This window comes from Metopolophium dirhodum, chromosome 6 (genome assembly GCF_019925205.1).
Source record: "Metopolophium dirhodum isolate CAU chromosome 6, ASM1992520v1, whole genome shotgun sequence".
NCBI lineage: Eukaryota > Metazoa > Arthropoda > Insecta > Hemiptera > Aphididae > Metopolophium > Metopolophium dirhodum.
In genome coordinates this window covers 8,407,803-8,430,613 of record NC_083565.1, presented here as the reverse complement: position 1 = coordinate 8,430,613, position 22,811 = coordinate 8,407,803, and the positions used below count along the sequence as shown (strand labels likewise).

General features: G+C 32.6%; 1 protein-coding gene across 3 annotated transcripts in view; it reads right to left on the bottom strand.

The window, feature by feature from the left end:
• LOC132946907 (cGMP-dependent protein kinase, isozyme 2 forms cD4/T1/T3A/T3B) overlaps positions 1-22,811 on the bottom strand; it is a 168,893-nt gene that overhangs the window by 52,006 nt on the left and 94,076 nt on the right. For 2 of the 3 annotated variants that reach the window (XM_061017026.1, XM_061017025.1), the window contains one exon: positions 501-667. In XM_061017026.1, the coding sequence (XP_060873009.1) occupies positions 501-667 (167 nt within the window). Of the gene's footprint in view, positions 1-500; positions 668-13,628; positions 14,278-16,087; positions 16,253-22,811 lie in introns of those variants that run through there. The other variant, XM_061017027.1, reaches the window with a different exon arrangement.

Genomic DNA, 22,811 nt, shown 5'->3' with positions numbered 1-22,811 from the left:
GAAAAAATGGTTGAATTTATAAGCTTTTTAGGAATCACTTTTTTGATTCAAAATCAGATTTTCCCAAAATAAATACACATATAAAGTAATTATTTCATGGGAACTTTGAAAATATATTAATTTTAATGTATTTTAAAATTGAAAATTGAAAATAGACTTCCTTAAAAGTCTAGATATTTTATCAAAGAGTTCATACATGTATAAAAAATTAAAATTGGACACTCCGAAGTATGTGTAATTTACCACCGCTTATTGGTCTATAAATTGGCTTATACAGCGTAAGACAAATGTCACATTTATGTACCTACTGAGTCTAGATAAATACAATATAGGTATTTACTATTTGTCATTCTTAATTCTTAATTATTCTTAGATCTATAATTATTTTGTATTAAATCACCTACGTCCAAATTGTACGCTCAAATAATTGAAGATTGTGTAGGTACATATATTATTATTTTAAAACAATATTTTCATATTATTCGATTAAAAAAACTTACCTTCCATAACATAAACAATACTGCCCACATCTCCTTCTTTAATAATAATGCTGTCGGAGGCATATTCGACGGGATACATACAGTCCACTATCTCCCTAATCTGCGTTGATTCCAAGTTTTTCATGAAGTCATTGTCCAAAACAGCACCTTTGATCAATTCTCTAGACCTGAAAAGTAATTTTTACTTCAATATTTATGATAATTGGTTAACATTATACATTGTCGCACTAAATAATATTATGCAGTTATCATCAGTCTGCAGATTTATTTAAAACATATGATAGGTATTAAAAACAATTTTATATTAAAATTGTTTTCATATTATTATTATTATTATGGTTTCTTATTTTCTTTTAGCAATAAATAATTCAAAATGTTGGACCATTGAAAATATAAAAACTAAATAATTAAAAACAAGCATGTTTTATTGTTTATTTAGAAGCTTTAATTTAATACGTTAAACCTATTTTTATTATTATGACATGCTGTCCTAATATATAAACTATAATAATCCAAAATATATATTATATTAACAAAAAAAAAATAGAGTAAATATTTTATAATGTTCAATGAACCAATTATTCATATTCAAAAAAAACAATCGTGACAACAAAATCCGGTTTTGCCCTTAATGCTGGTCGGCCACAGCAGTAAATATAAAATTGTCAACATCTACAATATATTAAACACATAGAACTATAATATAGCAAGTTGTATCCGTGCCAGTAATAAGGCATTATTATAAAATGTTGTATACGAGTATAAGTCATACCACAGGTAATCATCTTAAAACTGTATTTTATTATCTTCACTTTATACCATTGTAATATCCGTTTGACATTATAAATAAAATAAGTATATGGTACATTAAAATGTTTAAAAAAAATATAATTATATAATATGATAAATAATAATATTATTTATGGGGGTTATCGTCCCGGTTTTATAATAACTGTTTTTTCATCATATAATATTTTTATTATACTTGTGTATAACCGTATAATAAATATACACTATCCCACTACATTATTTTTAGTTTAAATTTAATATTCATTCGCTTATTTATTTCCGAAACACATACTTTATAGTGTTTGTGAAAACAAAATACTATTTAAGTATAAAGTTTAAACCACGATTGACGTATTCAGTTGTACTGATACAAAATATATGTAATATATATTTTTAAAGAGGAAATATCATAATGTAGACTTTTTACAAAATTATGATAGCCCATAATTTTTATATTGAGCTTACATAGAAAACGCTAAAGGTATGGTTTCGTTTCTGCAGCCGAGCGTGTGCGACACTCGTGTGTGTAAACTTTATACCTCTTTACAATGGAGCCGGTTTTGTTCACACCACCAACGCACGTGCTACGAGCGATCGACTGCAGCCTGTAGAAGTAGCTGCAACGGACTGATGCAGTACTATCATGTAAACCGAATCAGCTGATCGAGTTTTGCTTCAATATTGTTCTATGCTATCATAGAACAATAATAATATAGAAATGACACGACACTCGATCAGCTGATCGAGTTTTTGTTTACTTATGATCTGAAATCTGAACCTCGGAGAAACATGGAAACGAACCCGAGTGGTGAGTACTAATCAAGGGTTATACGATTATTTACCCGAATTACGGAACAGTTTACTGCCACAATAGCCCGATTCGACCGCAGGTCAGTCATACATTATGCACCTGGTACTTTAATAAATATAACATTGGGCATTTAACACACTACGTTTTTAGAAACGTGGGATGCATAAAAATTAAAAAATCCAGCCTATATGCCAGAACAAAAGATAATTGTATAGCCTGATGTGGCGCGGCGATTGTCATCAGTCACAAAACGTGTTCTGAGTGCAAGCATCGGCCGGTGTCACTAGTCCCTGGATGAGTGACAAGTTGACAACCCGGGTTTAAGTGACAAATCCTCGCCACACATACAAGTGTTCCGAACAAATCATACCCCACCCCCTCCTCTTGGAAATGCTAATGACTATAGTAAAGTTACAAGATTTAAGATCAATAAAAAAAAAAAAACATAATTTTGATGGGAAACGGACACGTATATTTATAAGGTCGTTATACTCATAGAAGTTGTGTTAAACATTCAACAGGATTGCTACCATTTATTATTTATTGATTATTCTCTATTTCAAAAAATAAAAAAAATTAATTTTTCACGGGATGATGAAGCAAAGTTATGTAAAATCATACGATTATACGATTACAACAACATGAATACATAATAATGAAGAACAACATATGGAATAAAATGGCTAGGTAAGTCATTCATTTGAAAAACTGGTAAGAATTGTATCTCGTATAATTATTATATTGGCATATAATAACTTATATTTTTTACCCTTTGAAGACAAGGTTCCTCAAGTAGTAATTATACCAATTTAAAAAAATCGGGCAGTTATAGTTAACCGCTTTGCGGTCTGATTTTCTAATTTTGTTAATATTCAAAAACGAGTTTATAACCGTAGATATAGTTGTCATTTTTACCGATCGATCGCTCTCACACAATTAGGAAAATTCTACCCTTCACAAAAAACCAAAATCAAATTTTATACAAAAAATAAAAAACCTTTGCCCGATAATTGATATTATTCCTGTAGAAGGAAAATCTATAAATATTATGTTTTTGTTGATAAGTAACCAAGAGAACAAAAACCCTACGAAAAATATTTTCATCGTGTATCCAGGCCAAAACCATATTTATGAAAAAATAAAATGACCGCATAAAAATAAATAATGACAATTGTATTGAAAAAAAAAATTTTATTTTATTTTCAATTATTTTATAGTAGGTACTATTATTTATTATATATCAAATTAATTATAGTTAAATACACGAGACTTCTTAGAAATAAATAATTAAGATCTTTTAAAGTGAAGACAGTAACATAAAACATTAAAAACCATGATAAATATATTGCAATATTTTATCATACATTTCATAATCATACGTCATAAGTCATAACTATTAACATTTGCAAATTTCAAAAATAAAATCCTTTCAATTAAAACATTATTTTATTTGGAACAAAAAGTGTTATAATAACACTAACGAGTAGACCACTGTGTGATGGCAACGAACCAAGATAAACTTGCAGAATTGTTTGCTCAAGTCCTTTGAACTCATAATTGCGTAGGATTTTGAAATCCAAATTCAGAAAAATGTTGTCTTATTTTGATTTGTCATCGTAGTTATAATTCAAATGTCTATCCACTATAATTGTTTATAATAAAACCCTACATATAACATGTATATGTTAAGGCGGTTGAAAGTGGGTCGTTTTTTCGTGCATTTAGACCAATAAGCAAAAGAAAAAAAAACACACTTCTAGAAGTCCAATTTTCATTTTGAAAAAATGTTTGGATTTGTTTACTCCTTGTCTGTGTTATGTAGGAAATTAATTTTTAATTTTATGTTTTTTAGTAACAATAAAGTAAAAGTGAATTTTGGAAAAAAAAGAAAATTAATTTGGTACTATATTAATTAAACAATAGAAAAAATCGAAAATCCATTTCCTACATAACCTAGAAAACAGAATAATGAATTTAAATGTGTTTTCAAAATTAAAATCGGGCTTTTGGTACTGGGTGAATTTTTCTTCCGCTTTTTGGGACTTTCATAGCCACATAGGAGTTCAAACATTTTCAATTGCAAAATATAGTGACGTGTGACTGCGCGTAGGTACGCTATACCGATTTCCGAGAATCTTAGCCGCGACTATTATACGGGCGATAAGAAATCAATTACATAATATTATAATGATACACAGCTGCTAAATAAAATATTATTTAGTATATTATGCCATCGTGATTCAGTCCGTGCACTATTTGTACTCACTACCAATTTTATTTTCTTGTGGTAAAAATGAGTAATTGGCGTTTTGGTAATAAAAAACGAGCTAAATTATTCATAAGACGAAAAAAGTTGAAACACAATTTGGCAAATTTACAAAAAAAAATGAAGAAATTCAAGAACTCGGCAATGACGACAGCAATAACGTTTCAGAAATAAGCAATAATCAGTTAAAAAGTTGTTCAATAATGCGATATTATAATTATTTTAAATCTCAGTGGTATTTTAGATTCTGAGCGAAGCGATGAATGTATTGATTTCACAATGATGTGTGTTTTTTTTTTTATTTTTTTTTTTATTTTTGTGTCTGTCATCACGTTTTAGGACAGTAAAAGTGCTTGGATTTTCTTCAATAGTAACTTTTCTGATAGGAAAGTGAATCTAGTTGGTACTTTGGGGGGTCAAAAGTAAAAATTTCCCAGTAGTTTTCACAAGCGACGTGAAAAACAAAAGAAAAATTAAGGAAAAACGGGAATTTTTACGCAAAATCGGTTTTCGAGAAAATCGATTTTGGTTTTTGGTGTAACTCTAAAACAAATGACCGTAGAGACATGAAATTTTTACTGAATGTTTATATTAGCATTTTCTATACACCATAAAATTTACAAAATATTTTGACTCTTTTTGAGCTGTTTACGGCCATTGTCAGTTTTCAATTTTTTTAGTTTTTTTTTCTATAAATATCAATAAAAATTTATCTGTTGAGTAAAAAAGCTTGAAAATTTAATAGAAGGCTCCTAGGTTATTGTTTCAAAGGCAGATGAAAAAAATTAAAAATCCTTAGTCACAGTTTTTATTTATAAGCATTTAAAGTTCAAATTTTGACAAAATACGGAAAAATCACGAAAAATAGTAAATTATTTTGAGTTGAGAATTCATAAAAATTTTTCTTTTTAAATCTAAGATTTGAAAATGTAATATAAGATAACTCATAAGTTTGCCTACCTTTATCAAAAAAAAAAATGTCTAGAAGAAACTTAAATTAAATTTTTATGAGCGTCTGAAATTTATATTTTTACAACTGTGATATTTACTCGATTTCTCATGTAACAATTTTCTTATTTTATTGTAATTAAAAAACGAATGACTGTAGATACATCTATAATTATTTATTTTGTTTTTACTAGACACTTGTTACGTTGATGTTTAATTTATTATTTAGGCGTCTATCATTGGGTATAGGATCAACAAAGTTCTTTTTATGGGCGTACGTAATAAACACTGTTCAGTTTGCCAAAATAATGAAAATAGTGAAAAAGAATCACCATTTCATCAGTGTTTTAAAAATTGGAATGGGACTTCTACTGCCATGGAATCCGATATAATTGTCGAGGGATTCTGTCAAAGTGTGACTATGCATAATTTAATATATGATAAATTAATTGGAGATGGAGATTCAAGTATAATGAAGAAGTTAACACTTTCTAAACCTTATGCAGATGACGACATAGATGTAAAAAAAATAGAATGTATGAACCATATTTTAAGAAACTATTGTAATAGAATTGTAGACATGTCAGCTCGTCGTAAAAGTTCTTCTGGAACTGTAGTCCCGGGGTTTTTAAGGAAAACATTAAAAGATAGAAGGCTTAAATTAAGGTATATTAAGAATATAATATATAATTATACATTTATGTAGCAATATAATATAATACAAGCAATTGTTTTTTTAAAGACTTACTGTTGTCAATATATAATTTATAATGATTATGTTTTTGATAAAACTATGAACTAGGTACATTATACTTTATGTAAGTACGATGTTGTATTTACCTACCTGTTTTGTCAACACAATGCGCGGTGTGACGGTAATAAAATTATTGTTGAACTGTTTACTGATAAAACGAAATAATTACGCGTTCGGGGAACTAACGCACACCAATGATCAGTTATTACACACACACTCACACAGCAATTCTCAATGAATATAACATATTGCCTATACTCAACCCCTAAAAAACGGTCCACTTTCAACCGCCTTAATTATAAATTGTAATTTTTATTTTGTTGAATAGTGACAATGATGAGTATTATTTTTATGTATTGTATCAAGTTGATATAAATACCTATATTATTTTTGCAATAGTTAGAACTGAAAATCTGTTAAGTATAGGTATTAACGCTATTAGGTGATTACATTTTTAAGTAAAAACCACAGATATATAAAAACACATTTTGTAAATGTATTTTTATAGATCCGTGGTAAAAACTTGTAAACTAAAAAATGTAAATTAAATTTGATTCTACCAACCTTAAGTAATTTTATATGATACAGCCAAACAATTATATAATGTTCATACTTGATCCGTAATCTTATTTTTTATTTTTATTTTTTACAACAAACTTTAAAAAAAACATAAATTCACCAAATAATTGGGGAAAAAAACATGAACATAATATTATAGTACATTGAATAAATAAAAATGATATTTGTAATCAACAATGTATGAGCAAGGATATCCAACAAATTATATACATCTATATTTTCTTGGGTTACGATTATTATAAAAACATAAGAAATAAATTAGAAGAAAGAAAGAAGGCCAATTGATCGACGATTTTACATGGGTTTAGACCGCCCAAGGTTAGCTTCTGAATAGTTATAATTTTTTCACATCACGTATTTCTCATCAGTACTTTATTTTCAATATTTCCACAACAATTTTTTTTAAATATTATAAAACGATGATATTTAATCAGTTTTCAACTGCAGTAACTAGGTTAAGATAATACGATAATATATAATAAGAAGAACACTTGATTAAAATTATAAGGAACTACTAGAGGTATATTATGGATATTGTTAGTATAGTATCTAAATCTAATATTTAATATCAATAAGCAAATTATTTATAATAAACATTTTCATAAAACCGATTTATGTACAACACAACTTCACAACTACAATAGTGTGAAAAATAGCAAGGTAAACTTGGCAAAAGAGAAATGATTAAATATTTAAATATCTATTTCAAAATATACTTTTGGCTTTCAATTCTTTTTACTGCAGAATATTTAGCAGTTTGAATTTCGTAATTTGCATGTTAAATAAAGCATAATATTCAATAAAATTAAGATTTCTAAAAAGTAATAACTTATTGGTTTTATTTAATCAAGCATTAGAAATTTGAGAAATATCGTTAACAGATAGTGATAGCCCATTTTACAAATATTGAAATAACCGTATTTCTTATTGTCCAGAACACTTTTATTTTAATATTCTGCGTGGAGCTTGTATTTAGTATAATATTATTATGTATACCTATTGGCTATTATACCTACTATACCTAACTATTTAGTGTTAATTTATCGATTAACATATTTTAAGGCAGAAAAAAATATTGATGAATATTGATGAACTTCATGAATCACTTCAATAAATTGAAAATTATGCTTCTGGCACAGTGTAATGTAAAAAAATAAATTTTTTCCGATTGATTAAATTTTATTCATCTATAAAAAAAAAAAAATGCGAAAACCAAGGAAAAAAAATCTAAAACACGAAAATATAAGAAATCGATGATTTATTAATTACTAGTTTACAGTATATTTATAATAACATAAGTAATAGTCCGCCACTATATTATACTACCTAAGTATTTTTTTAAAAACAATTTCATTGTACCTAAATCCTTTTATAAATTAACCTGATAGCGTGTCACCAGCAGTATTATATGTAGATTGTACATGACATATAGAATATAGACAATGCTACTGTTTCCCTTGCGTAACCCGCAACCGATTTAGGACCATATTATTATATTAATTACGGATTTGCATTCAGGACTCATTCACTTTCCAATGTTATGTCGATGGATTTGAATAATAATTTATCATTATATTATTACTATATGACAATATGCATTGATTCAATAGCATAATATATATATATTTATTTATTTTTAAACAAAAATATATTTCTTATTCTATCATACTGCAGTACAGTGAATGGCTTTCCGAAAATCGTTGAATTATTAAAATATAATATGTATCTTTGAGAAGGTTAAATCTATTTAAAGCCAATATTGTTATACAATAGTTCATACTTCAGACGAGCATAATATATCGGTGTAAAAATGAATTTATCAAGTATAAAGCATGTATGAATATTGTTGTTATATATGGTAATATGATATTGCATACTTAAAAAAAAACGCATTATTAATTTAGACACGTATATGCGCATATTTCGACATTTCGTGCGTTTCAAAAACTACAATCTCGAAATTCGAATCACCGATAATTTTGGCTAGGCTTGTTTACCTCGAAATTTACATTTGTTTCTCCTGCTAGCATAATACATTATTTTATTAAGCTCTATGCGCTGCTACAGTGGCCGAGGGACGACAATATTAAAAAAAAATAAAAAAAATATGACAGTCCATTAAGATAACATTGGATATACATATTATAATATATAGGTATACCTACTGTCAAGCTGGACGAACCGTGCAAATAAAATAATAACAAATCTGGGTTGGAAAAAACCCGCGGTCTAGGAGACGAAGGAGTTTTGAGCACCTATGTAATATTACTTCATTAGCATTAAGTACTTCAAATATAATATAATGTGCAAATAATATGGGTCAATCGCCCGCGCCGCATAGGTGGTATATGCTTGTTTATAACAACGGCGTTATGGTTTGACGTGATAAATTACAAGGTGACGCGCAAAGACAAGACAAATATATATATTATAATATGTATAGGTATAAACGCGTCATGTTATCAGACAATAATACAATAATTATGGCCCCGAGGGTACCTATTGTCCCATATAATACTATACTATATTATATAGTTGTTATATATTATAATTTATATTGTAACAACAAGGTACAATCGTCGAGTTTACTCGCTGCCCACCATGGTGTCGTTGCATTGGCACGACGCGTACATGCTTATTATAAGTACTATATTATTATAGATTGGAAATAAATTACTCTAGAACGATTTCAGTTGTACACAACTAGTTACCAAAATCAAAGACAAGTGACAACGATTTATTTTAGGGCAGCCATCGTAGATTTTTTGAAAAGTCAAAGACCTTGTCTCCTACTCAGGACACTTTTTAATAACTTTTCCCATCTCCTCACTAACAGCTGTTTTCAACAAGTCCGCGTTCGTCCACAACACATGCCTCCGCACGAATACTGCAGTATAGGTAATATACATTGCATTATTGTTATGAAAAAAACATAAACGTAGGTATTTACTATTATAATAATTAGGTATACCTATGCTCAGCAAGCATCAGGATAAGGGTTTGTGAGAAAATTGCATTTCAGACTCGGGGCCCGATGTAGTGTGATGTATAAGTGTTTCGCAAAACCTGAGGTCTGCCAATTTCACCATTATATATTACACCTAGCCACTCCCAAACACAACCCTCTGAAAATTATATAAGAAGTAAATAATATAGGTATTATTATGTTAGGCCAGAAAATGTTCACGTCGCACTGGCTACAAAATGTGATCTGCGTAAACTTTTAAAACGAACGTGGCCTATTTTAGTCGTCATTAATAATATTATTATTATAATTAGATTTAATAGATTATTGAACGTTTGACGGATGTTTAAAATCGATTATATTGAATATATTTTATCACGCAGCGGTTACGGTAAGTGTATGATACGATGCGGACGCGTGTTTGCTCGTTACAGTCACCTCGAGTATTTGGTTCAGGGACCATTGGGTCGAAAAAAATAATATAACGCATTATACGCACGGCACCCGTTTTACAAAGAGGCACAGTGTTGGGCGAATCGCATTATTATCATAATATAATAATAAACGATATAAGATAATAATAATATATCCGTCGATCGGAATGATCGTCAAACGATGTCAATCCATATATTATATATATATATATGTATGTACGGTATATATGTATATCTTTACACAATACATTATAATAATATTATATTCACATCATATATTATTGTGAACGGCTAAAAGCGGTGAAAGTTTCAATTGATTCAGATTATTCACCGGACATCGTGTACACATATCATGAGTTTACATATGGCAGTATCGCACGCGGTGCATCTTAAGTAGCATCAAACTAGTAAAGATAATGTGCCGATACCGGTGACACAGTAATGGGTATAAAAATTACTCACCACGTATAAAATATAATATTATTACATACAAATAATTCACCCGTCCACTTGAATTATAGGTACAATATATAATAATATTATATAGGTCATAACTTCCGATCTTTTCATACGGATGACTTAAATAATATGTAAATCGTCTGTCATTATATTATTATAATCACCGCGGGATGACAAATATTCGGTATCTATACGGCATCGGAGACACATAATATTATACAACAACAACATCGTATTACACGTCTTATACACGCCTATATTATGCTATATTATATTATTATACCGATTGATGGTGTGACAACGAGAGTGAAATATAGTTGTATACTTGTATATACCTAACCAGTAACTGCATATTCTGTTATGTTATCGCAATCGGCATTCGGCGAGTGTGGGCTGCAGCTATCGATCGAGGGTTTTGTTTTTTTTTCCAAGTCGGCTGCAGTACAACCTACATCGGTCCAAGGAATTCGTTCTGATACGAAACGTATAAGGCATGAAAATGTCCAACTCCGCTGCAGCGACTAATTAGACGCACGCAACGTATTACACGCGTTGATCCGCGCCAAGGTCTACCCCTCCGTACAAGTGGTTTTGTATCGATTTAATCTTATCAAATCTTTCATTGCACGTAAATAATCTTGTATACATGAAGCATACATATCGGCAGCTCTGCGTATTCAAACATACGAGTTTACAAATTTCATAATTTTTGTTAACTTTTTGTTTAACTGCCTGAAAAGCAGTGATTAAGGGGATTCGATACCGTGATTTTCTGTTTTTGTCTAATACATGCGTGGCATAGTATTTTAGACGTGTTTTTTGCCAAACATTCTGATTGATCTATTGAAGCGATAAGAATTCTGAAAACAGATTTGAATTTGTCGTCAAGTCTACTTGTAATCGACTTTCCCACGTGTTTGATATTATTCCCCAAATTCCTATAAATGTCATATTAAAAAAATATATTTAAAAATTGTCGTATTTTAATTGTAGAGAAGTTAAAATCAAAAAATCAAAAATGTGGGAAAGTCGATTTCAAGTAGACTTGACAACAAATTCAAATCTGTTTTTAGAATTCTTATCACTGCATTAGATTAATTGGTATGATTGGCAAAGAATCAGTCTAAAATCCTATGTCGCGTGTGTGTTAGACAAAAACAGAAAATCGCGGTATTGAATCCCCTTATGAGGTACCTTTATTTCGAACCACTGCCGTTGTTCGCCGGGATGACAAATTTTTTGTTCGTTTAGTGTATAAACGCGTGATATCGTGCAATCGTTTACAGACCGTTTGTATTCAGCTAGAGTAATTTTTTATTTATTTTTTTACAGCGACCGATTACATAGGTACAATTATGCATGCGATAGCGTCAGTTTGTAAGCACAGACAAAAACCGATAGAAGTGTATCAGGTCATCAGGACCGCGGTTCGAAGCATTATTGGAATTAGTGATTAATACCGTACATACACATACCGTGTATATGCGGACACTCGCGCTTGAAAACCATGATAATCGTTAATCGTAAAAAATCCTTTCGAACGACCGGTCAATCTATAATGTCTCGAAAAGGATTTTAAAAATGACTTGAATTCAACTTAACGTCTACTCTTGAGATTAATATCTTTTGTAGGTACTTTAGCCTCGAGTTTTTCAAATTTGACACCCATTAATGGGAAAAGTTTAAAATAATTTTAGTACGATTTTGGCAATTTAGTTTGACTTGAGCGGAAAATATAAAATCGAATACGTTCTGGAGACTTCACGGGGAATTCTAACCAGTTTTTGGAATAATTACATCCGTAGATCGATCAGTAAACGATGGTAACATAAATTGTATTCCCACGTGGCGTGCTTGTACGATTTATACAGCTACAAATCATCACCGCTAACAATCCCATCTTAAACCATCGCCCCTAATACTTTGTTATGATCGTCAACTTCAAAATGTATACGTACGACGTTATAAGAATCAACTCAGCCAGTATCAGCAATCATATTCCGCAAAATATTTATTTTTTTACATTTGTCAACGACGTACGTTGATCATTATATATATATATTTATCGGAATATACTACGGCTAGGACACAGACATACGAGCCGTTAGCTCAATCACTTTGATATCACACATTTAAACGCGACTACCATGGTATCGGTTACCTATATAAAATATATCGAAAGGTTTTACTGGGACAATTTCGAAACAATAACAGGCTGAAGCATGGTTTAGCCGAGGCCATTTATAACACGAATTCGTCGAAGGCACAAATATTTTTCTCCCCCAAACACGTTATATATCAATAGTTGTAATAGCACGACCAAAACTTGAGGACCGATACCTCTAAGCCTCTATTTTAATATAATAGTAAAATAGTATAATATAATAGCCAATAAGTATACAATGTTCGAAATCTTCGATCGATCCTGCATCGGCACAAGGAAAACCGACAAAAAGTAGATTATTACACTGTTCACATTTTTGCGAGTGTACGATGATTGTGAAAATTGTGATGGCAAAGGAGCGAGATAAGAGGAGACGCGGAAGAAGGATTAGTCAGGAAGTGGATCAATGTGGGTATGGGTGGTATCTTATACCGACTGCCGTGACCTAAGGCCATATACCCTCGAGCTTTGCAGGTTAGAACACATTGTACACTCTGTAGTTACACACTATAATATGTAACCAGGTACATATTATTTTCCGTTAGATATATGTGATAGGCAATGACTATACCATTTGTATATGAAATATTCACTTAACACTTCCAAACACTGAAACTTATTTTTATTTATTATATTATTCTTATAAATTCTATGTACCAATAATACTGAGTAATAGAAGGTCTTTTTTGAACTGAAGAGGATATATATAAGATTAAAACCAACTAAACTTTAAGAAAGACTTGATAACTAATCTTTACATTCAACAGAAAGTAAACTTACATCATATTTGATGACATATCAAATGATTTTGTTTCAAAAAATAATTTGCTTTATTATATAAATCTGATCATGGGGGGAAGGGGTGCATACGCAATAATCGTTGACCAATAAGGGCCACATTTTTTATCTTGGCTAATTAGACATCAAAATAACTAAATCAGGCCCTGTATGTAACTCACTTTGAGGACTTTGGAACCTTGACGATAGGCAGCGGGTCGGTGGTCCTGAGCGGTTCGGCCGAAATGGCCTGCCGAGTGGGCCGGCCCTTGAACAAGGAGCCCGCGGCGTGGCCGTGATGATCGCCACCGTTACAGCAACCACCACCGCCGCCGCCACCATACACGACCAGATCGTCGGCCGACATCTGAATGGCCATAATGTGATGGGTGAGCGGCCGAACCACTTGTCGGAACTTGTCGATCTCGTTGCGCAGGTGACGGACACTAGCGTCGCGCTCGTCGAGCCGGTGCTCCAGCCGGGCGATGTAGTCGTCTTTCTTCCTCGACTCGGACGTCCGGAGGGCCAGCTCGCGCTCCAGGTCCCGCAACCTGTTCATCACGGACGTGCTCATCGCGAGTGTAACACGCGGCTCGGTCGCCACAGACGATGCGATTACTCTATGTTATAGTACCGTCGTTTACACGTATATCGCGGCGCGTACTATTATGTTATGTAGCTGCAGTGTGGTTTCGGACGCGTCGAACCGACTGTCGTACACGCGCGGTGGTGCGCTGTTTCGTTTACGCGTTCCGTGCGTATAATATGTGATTTCCCCTCCGCTGTCTCGTTGCGCGCAGACTGCCGCAGCAAAACAACCGGGTCAAGGATCTGTAAAACGATGATCGATTTCAATTCCGCGCGCGGCGCAAGGTCCTCCGGTCGGAACGCGCCGTGAAAAACCGGCCGCGGGAGTTATAGAACATAATAATAATAATAATAATATGACAAATCTGTGCGGTGTTAAATAACGATATTATCAAAAGCGACTATCGTTATACGCGGGCAACGGTCAGTGGGGACTGGGGTGTCGAAAATCCGTGATACAGGCCTACCGCGCTCGCTCGACAATATAGGCGCGCGCACTATTTTTAAACGCCAAAGAAACGCATTTTACGTAAAATAATAAACTTTAATATTATATTGCATTTTATATTATTATATACACGATAAACGAGCTCGTAAAAAAGTTAAGTAGGCACATACGCATAATATAGTGCGTGTGGTGTTGTATTGCGTGTGTGCGCACGGTATAATATACGCGCATATAATACGTCGTTGAACGACGATTTAACTTCACCGTAATTTACGACTTTGGCGTGTATTTATCTTTTCGTTAGTCTCGTTATAATTATAATCTTAATTTTGATCGTAAACGCAAATTATTTTTACGCAGTTATTAAAATCTTCGGGGGTCTTGCCGCAGTCCTATATTTAGAAGGGGCTAACTCAAATATTTTACGTGCGTGATAACGATAATATCATACATATATTATCGCTCTGTATCACGCGTATAACGGACACGCCAATTTATACAACGCGCGTCGAAACCAGAAATACAAGTAAAATGAGGGAGGTGTTCATGATGAATTTTGGAAGGATTTGACCGAGCTTTCAGAGAGCTGTGTCAGCGAGAACGCGTAATAGGTCCTGGAACGGGCTAAGGGTTACAAATCGGAGACGTATATCTATGATCTATGCAACGCATCAAAGTTCAGCTGCAACTATACTGCAATAACACGTAGGTACATGGTAGATATAACACATAGTCGTTAACAGGCACGTACACAGAAACAAATTCGGTGGGGGCAGGTCATAAATCGTAATACATTTTTAGTTACAGATAAAAATTCATAAATAGAAGATATTTTTGCTTACAATTTCGGGGGTTTGTATACGTGCCTGGTTGTTAATTGTACTATAGAACTATTCGGTATTTTCGTCCACGTTTAGCTTTCACGAAATAAAAAACCCGTACCAATATAAGCATGCAGCAGACTACCTATATGCGGATTAATGGTCTGAGTAGATAAAACCTATAGTTATAAATCATGCAAACGAATTTCTCGAAACAAAGCAGAATTCATGTCGAACAGACGAATTCTAGTTTTGCAGAAAAGTCTTGTTTTGAGAAAGTTGTGTTTTATTGGAAAATAAAAATTAAATAAAAGCTCAAATGTGGCCAATCTCTGTAACCCTCTGAAAACCACCATTGCAATGGGCTCTATCGCTACCTACCGATAAAAACGCCTACCGATACAAACGCGATAATTGTATGAGATACGATTATAATATTATGATATGTATAATATGATGAATCCACAAAGATAATATTTGAAGTAACGGCGATCTGCGCGAATCATCGTCGATCGGCGACTAAACGAAAACTACCATCGTGGTTGTCTACACCAGAGTCGTATTGATTTAAAATGTAAAATATTATTTTAGGCGACCCTAAATAATTAGGTGGCGACCCCCAGGTTCAGAAACACTGCAGGTCTATATACGATTATGATATGATATTTTACACCCGCGAGCGTGCATTGCGAGCTTTCATGGAGGGAAACTCAGGACGATCACCATATACCTATGAGCATTACACAAACACATGCACCGATCGAGCGCGTAAGGAGGTACGTACGCTGTGAGGACGGAACCGCAAACGACGCTGAGGGAACTCGAGCGGAACGAATTATTATTTGTCCGGAATATTATGCTATAGCTAATATTATTGCTAAAAAAGTATACTGATGACGCGACGGCTGACGGACACCGGTTGGACACCACACATACGTAGATAGACGCTGGAAACGACTGGTGGCGGTGGCGCGACGCTGTCCGCCGCGGCGCCCGGGACGTGACGCGTGATCGCCGCCGCTGTCACTCCCACCACGGGACAAATCAGCAGCCACCTGAGCTTCAAGGTGGGCACCCACGGAGACGCTCGCTTGTCTCCGCCGCAACGCTCGTTTCGTGCGCACAGCACGCGCAACCTCTCTCACACCATCTCCTCTCTCTCCTCTCACTCTCACTCTCTCTCTCTCTTTAACTATCTATCTACCTATAGATCTCTCTATCTCTGTCTATCTATCTATTGTAACATTTGTTACATACTATACATAAATTATATACTAAATACACACTATAAAAATTTACCTAGACACGCTCGACACTTAAATCCACTCCGTCCAAAGAATTATCTATTATTATTAAAATGACACACGGCATTCACCACCAACACGAGCGAACTCGAATATACTGTCTTATTAACAGACATCTTCAAATGTACAGTAAAGTAGGTAAGTATACTAATATAAAAAAAAAATGTATGATTGTGCAGTGTGTAGGGTACCCACCTAAACTGGTCTAGCGTGCTACTTGATAAATAACTAGAATACTACAATCATTATTGGGGGGGGGGGGGGGGGGGGGGGTTTGCTAAGCACCTTCAAGAACCCCTCTAACTGTGGGTATGCCCGTTGCACTATATAATAATATATATCCATCTATTTTAAACATATTCGTCTATATTGTACATCAATCTATATATATATTGTAACATTTGTTACATTATATACATAAATTATACACTAAATAAATTCTATATAGAATTTACCGACACAAAATATACACATTCGACACTTTTCTACTCCGTCCAAATTATTAATTATTATCAACATTCACCATCAACTCGAACGAATTCAAATATACAGTTATTCTGTAATTCATATCCATGTCTTCCAATAGACAGTTAAGTGGGTACTTATTAAAATATAATAATAATTTTTTAAAGTTTCAAAGCAAACGTCTCTTCTTATATACTTATTGATAAAAACCTCTTGCAAAAGTGTTCAAATCCTCAGTTATGCGGAAAACTTATCTCTATAACGAATATAAATTCTTCCTTTAATAAATACATAATACCGTAATTAAGTTATCCCCCCTCCCCGACCAAGTACACTGTATACATATATATTTATCTAAGGCGAGTGTTATTATTATTATACCATATTAACATCCATTGTTGTCGTGACCGAGGAAACGCGTCCCTGTCGGAATGAAACGCGTAGGTATCAATGTTTTGTAGGAAAAATATTATTTGCAAACGAGTTTGCGTAGGTCTTTTCCTAGTCCCATACGACCAGAGTGTCGAATGAAGAACAAACGAATACGATCGCAAAAAAGCCTGCACTGCGCCCGGTGTGTCATTATAATATTATACGTGGGCCACGCGATTCCCGTCCCAAGTTGCAGATCAGACAGAATACAGGTAGGTAGATGTACTAAGGCACCCAAATTGAATATTCGTCGAGCGTTATAAATGTTATAATTCATATTATACCGTGTCAGTAATGAAAGGAAAACATATGAAATAATAATAGCAATAATTGGGCGACGGTCGAAAATATACGCATAAATTATACGAACGTCACGCCGCAGGCACGTCATTCGCGGCGTCGTACGAGTGACAGTATTATTTCCGCGGGCCGCCGACGAGTTTTTTTATACTGATTTACGACCTACGGAGGTGAAGACCGTCACGGATCACCGAGCGAGGGACTTGTGTGCTCAAGTCGCTGTTTTATATTATATCTTTTTCTTATTTTGCATTGAACGCGCAGCGAGGGTCCAAGACTGAAAAAAAAACTATACAACGATCCTTAAATTACATAAAATTGAAAAATTTACATACACATTATTGATATATATGCCTACCTCCTATTTTTTATCGGACTTAAAATCTTAATGAACAAACGTTAACCTATAAAAACACATTTTACTATATAAACGATACATCGCTCATATAATTTTAGTATGAATAAATCGAAAACAGGAGAAATCACTGTCCAGTAATTTTATCATTATTAATATGCATATATTATTAACGGTACACTTATGTCTTATATATCCATCAACTCAAAATATATTAGAATGAATTTATTCAATTGAATGATAGTTATTGATGTATTTAAAAAAAAACCATTCTTTACGTTTAATACAATAATACAATTAAATTATAAGATACTTAAACTATGATGAATAATGAATAATACGCAAATATAATTTTTAACGACCAACGAGACATACGAAAGTAATAAAATGTTTTTTTAGGTATCATATGTGTTGATTTTTTGACGCGTAGTTGAGGTAAAATATATTTTATTTTGCCAAAGTAATCCTGCCAGATGTCTTGCGATAGTGATAACTAATCTGTAATAAAATTTTGTAAACAGACCTCGAACACGTTAATTTAATAATTTATCCATACTAAAAAGTAGACGTTTATTGTGAGGATGTCGGGCGTTGGCTATGAAAATGAAAAATTACCAACTCCGCAGTATTCTAACCTGATTATTCGAACCTTAAACTAAAAATATCACCAAAATCTTTGCAGTCTGTCGGCTATAATTAATATTCCATACTATATGTATATGAGTGTGCCAAAAGCAGATTTTGTTTGTCTGTAAAAAAAAAACTGGAGAAATTAATTTAAAATGTACATTCTATATGGATACTCTCTCTATGTATAGTCATATAGAACTATAGAAGTGATATACTTATATATAAGTGATATGATAAGCATAAGTGACCTTGCAATTGAATGAATTTTATACGACGATAATCAATAATTAATTTTTAGTGAAATGCAAAAATTTACAGTCACACTTAAGCTGATATTAAACTTATAATTCATGGTTTATATAAATAATTATCACTTTACACGCAGCATTGAGGTATCACTTGATAATACCGACATCGAAGAGTTCGAAATGCAACCATATAACAAATGGGTAGGTATTAAATATTTAGATATTAATAATATATAAATATAAGTTTATGAAAAGCGTACAACAACTCATTATTGACGATCCAGCCATCTATTAGGAATAACCAAACATATCCGAACAGAGTAAGTATATTGGGTTGAAAATAAATATTTTCTATAGCGAGACCGGAATACTGTAGACTCTACAGTGTAGAGGTAAAAGCAAGGTTTAGGAATAAGGTAGTGGTAATGTAGGAATATATCCAATGAGTAAGTAATGTATATTATTCATAATAAATGTAAAGTGATAATATACAACAGATGAATTATTCATTGGATATTCGTATGTATGGAAAAATAAAAGATTATTATACCAGATCACAGATAGGTACCTCAATATAGTCAATAGTCCAGTGGTTTTCAAACTGGGTGCCGCAGCACATTATTATCTCCACTGGACACTCCTTAAGTAGTACAACAATTCTCAACAATTTGAAAATATGGTCTTTAGGTAAGTACTTGAAAATTCCAAAAACTAGATTTTGAATAACTACGTAATTGAAAGAAAAGGGGGCGGAACATGCTTAGTTAATATCACCCTATATACATACTGGAGTTGATTTGTATAATAAAATGGTTCAAATAGTCAAGCTCTACCGCTATACCTCAAGTAAATTGTTTTCTAATTGTGTATATTATAATAAATTGTTTATGTATATATTAACGCATAAAGTATCATAGGGAAATACCGGACAGAGAATAAAACTATAAAAGCATAGAAACTAAATTAATAATTAGTAGGTAATAAAGCTTTTAATACCCAGCATAAAAGTATGTCTGCACTAATGTTGATAATAGGTACCTCATTATTATAATTTAACAACCTCGGTATCTTAAGAGCTCAAAATATAAGACAAGATTATTGATCTAAAAGATAGAATACGTTTATAGTATAAGACAGCTGTAAACATCTTGAATACCTATTACCTATATATCCATTATCAGAAAAAGTATTTCAAATAATATAAAATATTAATTCAATAATTTCTTTTTATCAATAAAAAATGTAAAACTATTTAACTATATTATTAAGAAAACATTTTTTAATACAGTCAATTAATTATTAATATAACGATTTGTAAATTAATATAAATCATGTTGGTATTTTAATTTGAATAAATGGGCCACTTTAAAATGTTGTTTTCGTTCGTTAGTTAGGTAAACCATTGTAAAAAATACATTTGAAGGTATTATAAAATGATTAAAATGATTGAGTTTATTTTTAAAATATGAGGTTATTGATTCTCGACTGTTTAAAACTTCAAAACATGATAAGCTTATCATTTCACAGGAACTCAAAAGTCTAGGATTTAGGTTTATTTATCTCAGGTCTTTAGATAATATGAAATAGTTAATAAGTTTAAAGTCTAACCACAAGTTAATTAAACATGGAACAATGATTGCACAATTAAATACTGATTAGTATAATAAGTAAGGTTTAAGATAAGAAAATATTAAATAATACAATTATAGCCTAAATAATAACTCCTAACATTTTCGGGTCTCTGATTAAAATAAAATACATAAAACACACTTGACTACTTCAGCAAGTTTAATTTGTATCTATACAATGTATATTCAGTATCTATAGTTTTAGTATGACTTAAGTAATATTTTCTACGACAATAATATACAGAATGATGCACCTAGCATACATACTCCATTTTTCCTTTAAACATACATTTTTTATATAAGTATATAATAAAAGTAGCATACTGCATACAATTATATCATTAATCATAGATTTTTAATAAATATCCGCTATGGTGATGAACATTTTTGTTTCGAACGAGAATCGCATTTTTTTACTGTGCATTTTTAAAGGAAATGATTTTTTCAAACCGATGTAGTGAAATTTATTTTTAAATTCGTTAGAGAAATTATAGTTTGAAACTAGGTAATACCCTAACTAGTTATTTATAATTAATAATCAGTATTTTGATGAAATTGATTTATAGAGCCGATTTAAAAAATCATTTTTCATTAGACTTATACTTAAACTTACTATTACCGGGTTGCACAAAACATTTGATGAGTCAATAGTGAGCTAATGGTCCATTAAACAAGATTTAGTGGCCCACGATTGGTCCATTAATTTTTTTAGTAAACCATTAAATTAAATAAATTGTTTATGCAACCCAGCATCCTCTACCTGGTTAAATAAATCATTTTAAATCACGAAATCATATTTTATCATAAGTTTAAAATCGCCGTTTGTTTACAAAAATATATAACAATGTGTAATTTTGTTTAAACAGTGAAAAAAACTATTCCGATGTTTTAGTGTACATAATAGTATAATGACTAATATAATACGAGTAATGACATAATCGTATGCTATATATATATAATATGTAATATAATAAAGACAGGTACACAATACAAAAACACTATTTGGATTTTGGGTGAATGATATACGTCTGAAACTACCCGTTGCGACGTCTATCCGTCGAGTGATACACAAACGTTAGTCGTCGTTGACGTCCGCCAGATGGCGGCAAACCAACGTCGGCCCCTTGGGTATTATTTATTCCGTATTTCCGTGCGTCTTCACTCGAACCGGCTGCGTCGGGTCTCCCCCACCCGTGGAGTACCGGCAACGATCCAGAATCCAGATGATAAATAATAATATCACGTCACAGCTGCAACCGACCATCGACCACGATGTCTCTAAATCTCGCTATCGCTTCGTTTGTTTGACGAAAAGTTTTATGGTATCTGCGGAAAAGGACCTCCCATCCATCGGTGGTGACGCGTTGGTCGAAAACCGTATCGCGTGTAAATAATAATAAATAATGTTATGACATTATCAATGATCACAGTTGCAGTATTTACAACGAAGATAATAATTATAATAATAATAAAAATATTAATGACGAACGATAGATGATGGAGATACCGCATTTTACGACGTCCGCCCGCGGACGGCACATCGGAGGCGGCGGAGGAGACGGTCGACCGAATAATGGGTGAGAAGTTTGGCATCGCCGCCGGACGACGGCTTCACTTAGTCGTCGACACACCGAGTCCGAACGTCGCACGCGCGCCCGCCCCAAGGTCAACTCGATTAGAAAAATATACTATTTTTATAACTCGCAGATTTCGTTGAACAAACCTTCCTTTTCCACTCATTCGTCTTCGCAGTTCTTCTCTATCTATGTAAACCATCCTGCTCGTGCACGTGGGTATCGCGGAAAAACTCCGGTCGCGCCGACTGCAGCTCTATACCCGTTTGCTTACGATATATTATTATTATTTATTGCTAAGATTTTATTTATTTTTTTGGGCAATACATCAGTGTGACGGGTCCCTTAGACCACGGGGTGATATCACACGGTATATATCTGAGGTATTCAAACTGTGCATCGTGGCTTTAAGGGGCGACGCGAATATTTGTCAGGAGACCCGTGGTACAGAAGAGGAGAAAAAATTATAAATATTTAAACAATAAAACATAATCTTTCTGTTTTCTTAAGAATTAAAAGCCACCAGAATGTTGTGAAGAGACGAACATGCATGTCATGTCATGTCATGGCCC